At 39.7% G+C, this 13,388-nt stretch overlaps 1 protein-coding gene across 12 annotated transcripts in view; it reads right to left on the bottom strand.

The window, feature by feature from the left end:
- Positions 1–13,388, bottom strand: part of NAALADL2 (N-acetylated alpha-linked acidic dipeptidase like 2) — a 1,546,126-nt gene that overhangs the window by 1,050,335 nt on the left and 482,403 nt on the right. For 3 of the 12 annotated variants that reach the window (XM_074190950.1, XM_074190949.1, XM_074190939.1), the window contains exon 1: positions 8,286–11,454. The exons of the other annotated variants lie outside the window; for them this stretch is intronic. Coding sequence is in view for 1 of the 3 variants with exons in the window: in XM_074190939.1 (XP_074047040.1) it covers positions 8,286–8,328 (43 nt within the window). In the remaining 2 variants the exon portion in view is untranslated. Of the gene's footprint in view, positions 1–8,285; positions 11,455–13,388 lie in introns of those variants that run through there. 12 annotated transcript variants of the gene reach the window in all.

Below are 13,388 nucleotides of genomic sequence, written 5' to 3'. Positions count from 1 at the left end.
ACTATTTCTCCTCTTCCATTCCCTTGCTCTTGTTTCCCAAATCCAGGAGCCCTTGGAACCTGAGTACTCTGGCATTGCCCTTCCCTAGAATTCAGTGGCTCCATGCCTCCATCAATAATCCATCAGCCCTGGGGCCTTGGCTTTCCTTACCTCTAGGTAAGTATCCGTAAGTGTATGTGCTTCCCCTAATTTAGATACTGAGAGCTCCTTGGCTGTCCTCTCACTTACAGCTTATAAAAGTTCCCAGGTGTTACTGGGAAGGAGGAATTAGAAACTGGTTCTTCCTCCTCAGAATCTTAGAATGATTTCAAAGCACTCACAGGCATGCTTTAAGATGATGAACACCGAGATACCTTTCCCACCACACAGAGACATCGTGGAAGCCCAACCGGTCTGACTTGTTGGTGTCTACTGTACTGCTGCCCTAGGGCTGTGTCTTAGAAACAGACACTTGGGCACCTTCCTGTTTGCATTTCCCCCTTCTTCTACTTGCCAAATAGGGTAAGTATAATCTAATACTCGTGGCTCCATCCTGAGAAATATCCACAGACCTCCGTCCCTTGGCCCTTCTAGGAGATGTCAAAGGCTAGGGATGAAATGTAAAGGTGCAGCTTAAAAGACCTGTTGGTTTGACTGGGACCAGGAAAGATGCCAAGGCTGGGTGGGGAGAGTACCCTGTCTCAGCAAAGGCTGGAGAATGGAGGTCAGGTGACTCTGCCTCCAGGAACAGACCAAAGAAAGAAGATTGTGAACTTGGAGGCATTTACAAGGTGTTACTTTTCTTTGAAGTAGGGGAAAAGTATTTCTTCCAAAATTTAAAGTGCTACCTGCTTTCCTAAAAATGTACCTGTGGGTAATGTTGCCATGGGTAGCAGTTCTGGACTGGAAAATGGGGGAGCTGGCTTCCCATTCTGGTTTGGAGGTGAGGAGTTGTGCGACCTTGGACATGTTCTCTAACCTGCCATCAGCTGCAAAGGAGTAAAGCTTAGAGAGCTCCAGTGTTTTGAGGTCTGCTGGTAGATTACTGAGTGTTCAAGAAATCAAATTAATCTTCATTTCCCCAGGCCTCCAAACAAAATTTAGCATTTCCTTTAATTATGAATGGAGGCTAGAAGGGGTTCAATGGCTTCACCAGGCTGCCAAAGGGGTTATTATGGAAAAAAAGGAGTTAGTTGCTTTGGCATTCCATAGGATGGGGCTAGGATCTCTGCTTTTAAGGTAAGGATATCACGAATGCTCATCAGGAAGACCTGGATTCAAAGACTGCCTCTAACACTTACTAACCATGCTTCTATCCACAAGCCATCCAACCTCCTTCAGCCTCAGTTTCCTCATCTGCTAGGATCTCTTCCTTTCCAGAGTTTTTGTAAGGATCAAATGTGATACTGAATGTGAAATGGGTTGCAAAGTGAATGTGTTGAAGCACCAAATGGATACTGCCTCTTACCATTCTAGTCAATAAATCTCTGACAGAGAACCTTCTCTGAGCCAGTCTAGGAGCCACAAGAAAGAAAATAAATATGAAATAGTTCTTGTCCTAGGACTTAGGGGAGGAGAACAAAATGGAAATCAAATGAGATGACATTTGGGGAACCTTAGAGTCTTATATGAATGCTAAGTAGTAGTAGTAGTAGTAATTATATACATAGAAATGTACAAGGCAAATGGTCCCTTAGTTATAGAAAAAATTGTTAGTTTTTATCTATGCTTTAAAAATTATTTTCAAAAGATTTCACAAGGAAAATAAAAGGAAGGCATAGCTAGAAAGAAAGACATTCTGAAAAATATTGTAGAGTTTTAATTGGTCTAAGGGAACTATATTCCTATCCAGAAAGTTAATATGGTATTCAGTTATATTGGAAGACTGTGTCCAGGACCAAGGAAGGGAAAAGGGTCACTGGACAGAGCTGAAAGGCCAGACCCGAGTTCAGTCTTCCCTATGACTTCTTAGCTACTTTGAGAGATAGTCCATGGGTTCCAATAGCATTTATACAATGTTGTGAGAAATGGAGAGGAATTCCCCTGGAATCTTTGGGTCATTCACTCAAACATTAATCAATCATTTATTACATACCATCTTTATATCGGATAAAAAGCAGCTAAGATAGAGAGGCTACAGAGTCAGTGGTAAGGGTTAGCAAGATCTGACTTCAAACCTATCTCTCATGCATTCTAATTATGAGACCCTGGGCAAGTCGTTTAATGACTCAGGACACAAATCACAGTTGCACAGTTCAGGAAGGCTTCCTTTCCATGGGTTGCAATCTGGGCCACTGAAGGAACTAGTTAGATTAGTGAGATTATATATTTATCAAAATGTTGAGTTATCTATCTATAGTTTATATAAATTTTTAAAGAAATTTAAAAAACAATTAGTTTGATATTTTGGTCCCAATTTTGATGCCTCAGTTTACTTCATATACACCAACACTAAGGTTTCATGTTGACCCAAACATGTGTATTGATTTGTTTTCTTTGACAGTTTATTTTTATTTATTTTTCTAGACTCAGACAGACATTATTTTTGCAATCCTACCTAAGCTAAAATGTTACTGTTAACTTTTCACCACCAATTAAAGGAATGTAATTTAAAATCAAGAAAGAGTTTGCACATCTGCAAAGACAATTAAAGTCTGTGCTCATTTAGCCTCAGGACAACCTTGTAAGTCCTTCACCCTCATCTGGATTCAGGGTCCCATTTGAAACCTCAATTGGCAAGAGCATATGGAGACCTGTGATCGGTGCACACTTGATCAGCTCCCCAGGTGTGAGAGATAGGCGGAAATCTATGGGGAAGAGAAATACGATGAATGTTCTTTTCAACCCTCTATTGTCAGTGGTCCAATTGGTGAATGGAGGCAATCTGCCAGGCATGTGGCTGTAGAGGGTCCTCTCTATTATCATTCAAAGCACACAATGGGGTGCCAGTGATATCCTGTGAATATGCCCACTCAGACACAACATGCTCCAAGAAGGCCATGATTTGATGTATTGTCTGTGCTCAACTCCGCATTTCGGAGAGATGGAGCAATGTATTAGAGAGAACAACTAGCAGGAAGCATGGCTGTTCATAATTAGCACATGTGGAAAGTGCTGCAGAACCTTTTAATAACTTCTACTGAACTATTTCTCAAAACACATATCTCATTTCCTTTTGGGGTTATGTTGATCATTGATATGACCCATCCAAATGACAATGCACTCTCATGAGTATTTTTAGTATCTTTGACCTGGGCATCCCCTTAAGAAAGATGACCTGAGAATGCTATTTGCCAACCATTCCTTTGCAATCGTCTTCCTCCTACTTGTCAGAATTATTTTCTATTTCATTTCCTTATCAAAGGGCATTCATTCATTTGCTGATTATTTATTATTCACTATATTTATATACACCAAATAAAGATGCATAGAGAATGGATAGAGAATCATCATTAAGAATCAGTAAGATTCAGGTGTGGCTAGGTGGAGCAGTGGATAGAGAACTGGCCCCAGAGTCAGGAGGACCTGAGTTCAAATTTGCCCTCGGACACTTAATTACCTAGCTGTGTGACCTTGGTCAAGTCACTTCACCCCATTGCCTAGCCAAAAAAAACTCAGTAAGATTCAAGCTTTGCCTCAGATGCATTCTAATTATGAGACCGTATTCTACTCATTTAACAATAGACAAATGGCTAAGACTAGTAGTTCCAGAATAATTCCCAATCAATTTGTATTAGTACAGGGAGTTTTCCCTACATTAGTAAAGGGAATCTTCTCACCATAATTTCCTTATATACTTGAAAACAAAGGCCCTTCTTTAGACAAAATATGTCCAATAATTTTATGATCTCTCAAAATCAGACCCTGACTTCAAGAAATGTATATTCTAGGCAGGAGGCAAGGAGAGAGAGTTCAGATGCAGACAAGCACATATGAGATAAATGCATCCATAAATACATGTATTTATGTCTATGTATTTACAAATGCACAAAATAATTTGGGGTGACATGGGACTAGTAACTAGAGGAATCGAGGTGCTACATATCTCGAGTTTTGAAGGAAGAGAGGAATAATGAGATGTGGACATGAAGATGGAGCATACTCCAAGACCTAGGAGTAGTCTGTACAAAGGCACAAGGTGGAAGATGTAGCAATCAAGCAATGATAACTAATTTAGTCGTAATTTGGTAGATGAAAAAGAGTAATGTCCAACAGGACTGCTTATAAAGTTTTTATAAAGAGTAATTTTTAAAAAAAAATCATTTTACCCTAAAGGCAATGGAAGGAAGGGTGAGTGAGTGGGTAGGACAGCAAAGTTTCTTGGACAAAGGAATGACATAGTCAGATTTTTGATTTAGGAAAATTATAATGTTTTTAAAAGTTTCTTTATTGAAGATTAAGGATTTACAAGATTGATTGGAGAAGCATGAGACTAGCAGCTGAGAGAAAACACAAGAAAGTTAGGACTGATTGAAGAAAGAGGTTGTTGTAGTAGAAATAGCATTAATGGTAACAGTAGTAACAACAGCAGTGGTAGTGCTAGTAAGAGGTAGTAGTAGTAGTAGTAGTAGTAGTTGTTGTAGTAATCATCGTAGCAGTAGAAATAGCAGCAACAGCAGTAGTGGTAATAGCAGCAGTGCAATAGCAGTAATAGTAACAGTAGTAGCAGTAGCAGTAGTAATAGTAAATGGTAGTAGCAAAAGCAATAGCAATAGTAATAAGTAGCAAAAGTAGCAGCAGCATCAGTAACAGTACAAGTAGTAGCAGCAGCAACAGAAGTTGTAGCAGTAGTAGTAGTAGTAGCAGCAGTAGTAGCAGTAGTAGTAGTAGCAGTAGTAGTAGTAGCAGTAGCAGCAGTAGTAGCAGTAGTAGTAGTAGCAGCAGTAGTAGCAGCTGTAGTAGTAGTAGCAGCAGTAGTAGCAGTAGTAGTAGCAGCAGCAGTAGTAGCAGTAGTAGCAGCTGTAGTAGTAGTAGCAGCAGTAGTAGCAGTAGTAGTAGTAGCAGCAGTAGTAGCAGCAGTAGTAGCAGTAGTAGTAGTAGCAGCAGTAGTAGTAGTAGCAGCAGTAGTAGCAGCTGTAGTAGTAGTAGCAGCAGTAGCAGCAGTAGTAGTAGTAGCAGCAGTAGTAGCAGTAGTAGTAGTAGCAGCAGTAGTAGCAGTAGTAGCAGCAGTAGCAGTAGTAAGAGTAAACAGTAGCAGCAGCAGTAGCAGCAGCAGTAGGTGCAGAGCACCAAGGATATGGCAAGGATGAAGTTTTTAACTTGCACATGAATTGGCTAAGAGTGGGCCTCTGAACCAGGATAGAGGCTGTGAATAAGATTCAGGGGATGTGCGACTGATAAGACAACATTATGACTCGACCGTGAGGGATGAGGGAAAGGGAGGCATCAAAGACGACCTCCAAATGTTCAGTCCTGGGTAACTAGAAGGGTTGTGGTCCCATCAATAGAAACTTGGAAGTTAGGAGGAGGGAATATTTTTGGAGGAAAGTATCAAGAATTCAAAAAACCAGAAGTCAATGACCCCTAATAAAAGGTCCAACCCTTGAGGGCAGGGGTTATTTTTAGCTTTCTCTCCAAAGCATCTAGCATTGTGCAAAACCCAGAATAAATGAATATGTTCATTCAAGGAGCAGTGAGCTTCACCAGGAGGCAGCCAGTCCTGTTCTTTGACATTCATATACATGCAATGAGAACATAATAGGTACTTTAATAAATGCTAATTGCTCCTTGAAGGATCCATACTTAAAAGGTTTCTTTCATATGACTGAAAGTCTCCTTGGAAGCAACAGTCACAGGTCTGTCTGCTTCCTCACTGGTTTTTACTTGTTTAATAACTCTCACCCAGGAATCTCGCTGCAAGAGCAAAAGAACATCAGGGTTTCTACCTTGTAACTCTCTCTGCCTTTCTCACTCTTTGACTCTGTCTCTGTTTCTATCTCTCTATGTTAGTCTTTCTCTGGCCCTGTGCCTCTGTTACTCTGTTTCTATCTCTCTTTTTTTCCTCTCTTTTCCTCCATATAGAGTACTGATATTTTTCAACTGAAAGATCAGCAATAGAACAGTACCCAACACATTCCACACTGAAAAGTAAATTAGCTTTTTTCCTTTTAAAATGAGGATGCAAACACATATACAGACCCCAAACTCATCCCTGTTCTCTTTGAGAGCTGGGAAAAAACTTAGGAAGCCCAACAGGGGCTCTTTCAAACTGATGGTTGGTCATTAGGCCAGGAGAGGAAGCTATGTTTCCCTCCTGAATCTGTCTTTAGTCTTGTGGCTTTATTTGGGCTTATTTGCTAGAAATGCTGTCCCTGGTTTCTGGAAAGCTAATAGTCATTGAGAACAAACCAAACAGGGCAGGGAGAGCATCAGAAATCTAACTCCCTTTTGTATAGAGTTCCCCAGGCATAACCTTGAACATGGAACAGAGGTGAGCTTCCTGAAGACAGAATCCACAAATCTTCCTGGGATACTAAAAGTCATAAAAATCCTCCCAGAGCTAAATGAAGACATGCTTCTGACAGTTGGGGATGAGGGTCATTCTCTAGCTTATTATGATTACTCATCAAATGAAGAGGTTTAGAATAGACTCTTCTCTCTCGCTCTCTGTATCTCTGTGTCTGTGTCCGTCTCTTCTTTCTCTTTCTTTTCATCTTTCCCTCTGTCTCTCTCTTTTACCCTGTCTCTCTTTTTCTCTCTTGCTCTGTCTCTCATTCTCTCTCTATTTTTACTTCTCTATCTCTGTCTCTCTGTTTCTCTCTCTCTCTCTCTCTCTCTCTCTCTCTCTCTCTCTCTCTCTGTCTCTTTTTATTCTCTCTTCCTCCCTATATAAATGTATACATGAATATAAACTTACATGCACACACTCAACTGCTTTATGAATCAGGGCAATCACAACAATAGGTGCTTTTCCTTCCTTTTCCCTCAACTCCCTCTCTGTGCACTGAGATATTCAACCACATCTTTAGAGCTGAAAGAGATGCAAGAGAACATTGAGTTCAACCCTCTTATATTCCAAAAGAGGAAACTGAAGCCAGGCACGTGAAGTGACTTGTCACATAGGTAGTATCAGTAGTAGAATTTGATCCCAGATCTTCTGACTTCCCAGACTGTGTTCTTTCAAATTGTATTGCAATGATATTTTCATAGTCAAACACATTTCTTTTATCACTATTTGATGGCTTAAGAAGCAAGGGGAAGAAGTAAAGCTCTGCACATATAATCCAAATGATCTTAAAAATGCAGATCCTTGCATTTTCTATTCTGCCCTTCTTTCCAGAAAATTGTAACCCCAAAGTCATTTGTATGTCTCTCCCAATTTTCTCAATAAAAACACTTTGAAGGAATGCTTCTTTTTTTAAAAAATTATGATTGTTAAATACATAGACAAACCATAATCACAAATATCACCAAGAAAAACAACATTAATAGTTTTGTGGGCTCTCTATTATGCAAGTAAAGGATTGAAATGTTAATCAAAAATTCTATACACACACACAAACAATTCTCTGCCTTCCTTGCTACCTTAACAAAGAATAGACTCAAAACCGTGACAGAATCTGAACCGTCAGAAATGCTCAAATGGTATGCAGCTGTATCAATAATACTAAAAGAAAGCCAAATGAAGGGTTGGGAATCCCCATTGGCCAAGGCAGAATCCATAAAAAGTATGTACACTTCCCCTAAACTGCCTGTGCTGACCTCCTCAAAAAAAAAAGACGTTTCCATTGTTCCACTCCAATGAGCCTGACCAACTGTTTTACCCAATCAGCAAGTTTTATCATATCGTCCAACCGAGCCAAGTTGCTATCAGAGAAGTGATCTGAGGAAAAATTTATTTTATTCATTACAAAAAACCCACCCCCTTTCTGCGAAAGCTCCCTCCACACTCCAAGCACCTGCTTTCCCTCCCTTTGTGTTATTGCCCCAGATAAGAATGCATTACTAAACATCCCTTAACCTCCCCCCCAAAAAAGCAAGAAGCTTGGTGGCAGACCATACTTAAACTTTTTTTTTCCAATGTGGAGTGAAGATCAATATTTTTGTCCAAGTTGGCAACATCCCCATGTAGAAGGAGGTGGCAGACACTCACCCAGTTTCCAAGTGAATGTCAAAGTTCTCCATAATTACAATGGGTCAGAGAAATAAAGGCTCTCTGTCCACATGGCTTTCCTGAGTGTTGGCCAGGCTGGAAAGCATGACAGGTGCTGCCTATTGGAGCCCTAAGCTTCCCTTCTAAGATCTGGAATGGACCCGGATGAAGTTCCTGCTCTCAAACATTACAGAGCTTGCAAGCACACACTTACCTTGGAAGGAGATATTAGGTAAACCGGCTTCATTCTCTCCCATTTTATTATTTCTCTTTAACGGCCCCCACACTGTTTCCAACTGCGTGTAAGCTTTGACCTTCTGACTTTCAAGTGCAGTAGTGTAATCGGACACTACCTGCTCTCTCGACTGTGAATAATTATGGGCTGCTTCCTGAATTACCTGGGCTGGCCTGACCTGTTTCTGGAAGAAGTGAGTGAGCTCACATTCTTTGATCCAATGCACTCCTTTCAACGTGGGAGCCCCAGACAACAAGGCTTTGTTTCAGTTTTAATATTCACTTTTGATTCCTGATTTTCACTGCAGAGGGGTAAAAATATTTGCACTTTGGTCCAGAGAGGTAGTTGGCATTAGATAACAGGAGGGTGGAAAAGACATCCTTCGTTTGCTTCTCTGGGGGGGAGGGGGGGACAAAGCTTTAAACAGAGTCGCATGGCAGGAGCAATTCTCAAATATTTCTTTGCTGATTGGGTAAGGATGGGAGGCAATGAGAAAGTATTATTGCATTCATTCATTCAATGAACATTTTCAAAGTACTGTGGTTGACAAGAAACTGATAATATGGAAAAAAAAGGTCTTTGCCATTAATCAGTTTATATTCTATTGGGCTAGAGAAGAGGATCATGGCTGTAGACCTGGAAGGGACCTCAGAAGATACCTAGTCTAAGCCCCTCATTTATAGTAAACTGAGGGACATGGATGTCAAGTGACTTACCCAAGGTCATACATTAGAAAGCATCAGAAGAAGGATTTGAACACAGGTCCTTTGACTCTTGAGCCAGTATTCAGTTCTGACTAGCTCACAATCTTTTGCAAATATGCACACAGATAAACATAATATATGGAAATGTTGAGAAGGAAGGCATTAGCAGATGAATGGGTGAGGAAAGACTTCCTGGAGCAGGGTTGTTTTTTTTTTAATTAGCAAATTGGAATTTCTGAGTTATGAAATGTGGAAGGGAAAAGTTTTCTTGAGATCCCAATTTGGGTTTTGAAAGAACTGTATTCTGAGAGAATCATTTACACTGATAAACACACGGGAGAGATGGGATATAGACAGGAGGCCAGCTTGACTGGAATAGGAGAATGAATAGGGAAGAGAAATGGTAATAAAGGTGGTAAAGATAGGAAGGAGCCAAATTGTATAAATGTCAGTCCTGCGCTTTGCAGTCGATTTTAAAGGAAATAGTCAGTGAAAGTTAGAGGCAAGAAGGGTGACCTTGCCAGAACTAGGCCTGTCCAGGACAATAAAATCAAGGGTATAGTGATAATCTCTCTCCTCTGACCCAGAATTCTCCAATATTTGATTTGGCTCATACAGGCTCTACCAAAACAAGCCAAAATTATTGCTCTTTTTTTTAATTTTTTCAAACCAATCACAAGAAAAATTCTATGAGTTTCTATTTAAAAATTGCATATTGCATTAGTGTTTAGTAAGCTTTTAGCTAATTATCTATCAGGTGTATAAACAGCTATAATGATCTACCTATATAGAGTCAAGAATATTCCTAACACTCACTCAGTGAAATAAGGGACTTTTCCGGAAGCCTCCTCATAAATAACATTGTTCCTCTGGGACTCTGGGTCCTTCCTGATAAAATGAGGAAGGGTAAGGTAGGTGACCTAAGATAGAGATCCCTGGAAGCCTTAAGGTTTTGAGATGGAAATTCCAGATTGCATTCTTCCCCAGGGACTAGTGCAGCCTATAATGAACAGGCTGTACTATACATTTTAGCCAGACTATCCAGAAACTGAGGTGTTTACATCTATAGAACACCTTGCAACCATTATTTCCTCAGCTGCCTGAAAGGGGAAGGAGGTGAAGTGCTGACATCCATCTTCAGTCACTAAGGTAGATTCCTATGCACAGTCTAGCTGAACTGTCCCCAAGCACCCCGTAGTCAGTCTGGCTGGATTGCAAGTATTCTGAATAAGAAAATAAGAAAAGGAAGTCTTCCAAAGGAAGACAACTCATGGATCCTTTTCCTTCCAGGATTTTACCATCTGGGTGGAGAGAGGAAACACACACACACACACACACAAACACACAATTGAGTAATTTCATCAATATAAGTATCCAAATATGATTTTTTTAAAAATCCCCAAAGTGGAAAAAAAAATCAGAAATACAATGAGTTATCTGTGTGTCTGATTTAAATCAGAGAAGGCAAAAATCTAAGAGATTTGAAAAAAATTCAAGTCAATTTAATAGACATCTAATAAGCACCCTACCAGTTCTAGGAGCTGGAGATATAAATATAAAATGAAAAGTGGGCCAAGTTTCAATGAATTTATATTCATTGGAATATAGAGAATGTAAACATATCAGAGAATACATGATAATTTGTGGAAAACCAAGAACTAAGGAGATGAGAAAAATATTCCTGTAAAAGGTAAAGAGGCTAAAAGTAAAAAAAAGTGAGGAAAACATATACTACAGGGTTGGAATACATGGAATGTACAAAGAGATGGAGATGGGAGCAAATATTAAAGTTTGGAACAATTTTTAATCCAATAGAGCTAGAATGTAGTGCAAAGTGAAATGACGAGAATGGTAAAATGGAGCCAGATCATGACAGGCTTTAAAGATTTGCATTTTATTATAGAGGAATGTGGTCCATGATCATGATCATGATAACATCAGAAAAAAAGATTCCCAGGAAGATGGAAGAGGAAGAGAGCCTTTAGAGATATGTCTAAAGGTCACTGGAATTGATGCTTGTTGAAGATAGGATGAATGGCTCAAGGAGGGGGTGAATGGATAGGCTGCAGTTTCCCACTGTGACAGGAGAAAACACAAGGTCAGTCAGTCAATACATATTTATCAGATTCTTACTATGGGCTTGACACTGTATTAGATTCTGGGGCTACAAGGACAAAGAAGGAAACATTTGAATAGGGAAGACCAAAATGTGTGTGTGTGTGTGTGTGTGTGTGATCTATAATTCACTATCTCTACATATGCACACTCTATAGATAGTCACACACATCCTTGCTATATAGACACACATATCTACAAATACAAATGTGCACATATACATACCCATCACACAATATACACATTCATGGCACACCCATCTCTAGATATACACACAAACACACATGTACTCATGCATGCCACACACAACACATGTGTGTGTGTGCAATGCACCCCACACCTACCATATATGCATATGTATCCACACACATAATATATATATATATATGTATATATATATATATATGGGTATATGCATATAGACAGGCATATATACATTTGAATATATATATATGTGTGTGTATATATAGATATAGATAGAGATAGATAGAGATATAGAAATATATAGATGATATAGATATACAGATATAGCTATAGATATATTTTGGTGTATAGTAAATACAAACAGATATATTCATGTATATATATGTATTTATATGCATATATATCCATGCTTTATAGATATGTGTACACACATTTCTATGTACTATTCTATATTCCATTTCTAGATATACATGTGTATATAAATGCATGTAATATAGCAAGAATATAGAATTAAACCCAAATATACAGGGTTTCCCAAATATCTCCACACAATTTTAAGCTACTAAAGTTTAAAAGAGAACAGAAGCTTTGAGGAGAGCCAGTACACAATGAAGTTCAATGTGCCATTTTGGGGAAGGAAGGACCAAGCAAGTGGGGGGTTAGGGAGAGCTTTGTGCAGAAGATGGTCCTTGGGCTGCAACTTTACAGTGAATGGGTGCCATAAGATGGCAGTAGGGCTAGAGGGACTTCTTTACAAATGGAGTGGTCATGGCAAAGTCATGGAGAAGGGAGAAGTAGCATAGGTGAGAAAAAGAGGAGGCCAGTTTGATTGGGTTACAGCATACAAGAGGGCAAGGAAAATCCATTGAAGGTGGAAAGATGGGCTGAGATCAGGTCGAGGACGACTTTAAAAGTTGATATGAAGACTACCAATTTTGCACTACCAACAATAGGAAACCACTGGTGCTGGCTGAAAAGAAGAGTCACATGGTTAGAACCTTGCTTAAGGAATATTATTTTGGCAGCAGGATGTATAAAATGGACTGGGGCTGTTGAGGCAAGGAGGGACTAAGAGTGTGCTGCAATCATCTAGGGAAGAGATGAGGAAGAGCTGTGTTAAAGCAGCAACTTCCTAAATAGAAAGTAAAGGTCAGATTGAAGAGATATTTTCAAGGTAGAGATGGCAACTGGTGTGGGTATATGCGGTGAGAAAGTGGGAGGAATCCAGAATACTGGTAGGAGTAAGAACTTGAAAATCTTAAAAAAAGGTGCTGCCTTTGACAGAAATAGGGAAGTTTAGAAGAGGGGAGAGTTTAAGGGGAAAGATAATGAGTTCAGTTTTAGCTATATTGAATTTTATATGTCTCCAGGACCCATAATTTGTAATATAACTGTTAGGCAATTGCTGATGCAGGAAGGAGGCAAATGGCCATAGGGGAGTTGTGTAGAAATCTGAGCAGCATTCTTTGCATGGAGATGATCAGTAAATCCATGCGAGTTGATGATCCTATCCAAGAGTATGCAAGAGGAGAAGAGTACCCAAGACAGAACTTGGGTGAAGGCTTTAGGGTGGGGATGATGATCTAGTAATAATGCCTGAGAAGGAGTAATCAGAGAGGCAGGAGGTAGATGAGGAAGAGAGTAGTCATGAAAACCCAGAGAGAAGACAGGATCTAGGAGGAGAGGGTGGTCCTTGAATGATGGAGCAAACGGGAACCAGAAGGACCAGGACTGTGAAAAGATCATAGTCACTGACAACTCTGGAGAGAGTAGTTTCAGTTAAGGGATGAGTCTGGAAACTAGATTTCAAAGGTTTAAGAGGGGGTAAGAAGCTAATAAGATGATAGGTGGCATGAGGGGGTAGGAGTGGGTAATGATTTGATTTGATTTTTGAGGGTTGCTACACTTTTCCATGTTTGAATGTGTGGTAAGGCCTATGGTAAAGAAGGAACCAATGGCTAGGGAGAGGTTGAAGGTATATGATTGATGCCTGGCAACTGCAAGTCATTCAACAGAATATGAACAACAGGTTCAAGATTAAAGGGAAAAAAGGAAGGAA

The sequence above is a fragment of the Macrotis lagotis genome, chromosome 6, assembly GCF_037893015.1.
Source record: "Macrotis lagotis isolate mMagLag1 chromosome 6, bilby.v1.9.chrom.fasta, whole genome shotgun sequence".
Lineage (NCBI taxonomy): Eukaryota > Metazoa > Chordata > Mammalia > Peramelemorphia > Peramelidae > Macrotis > Macrotis lagotis.
The sequence above is the reverse complement of the archived record's forward strand: the minus strand, read 5'-3'. Positions and strand labels throughout refer to the sequence as shown.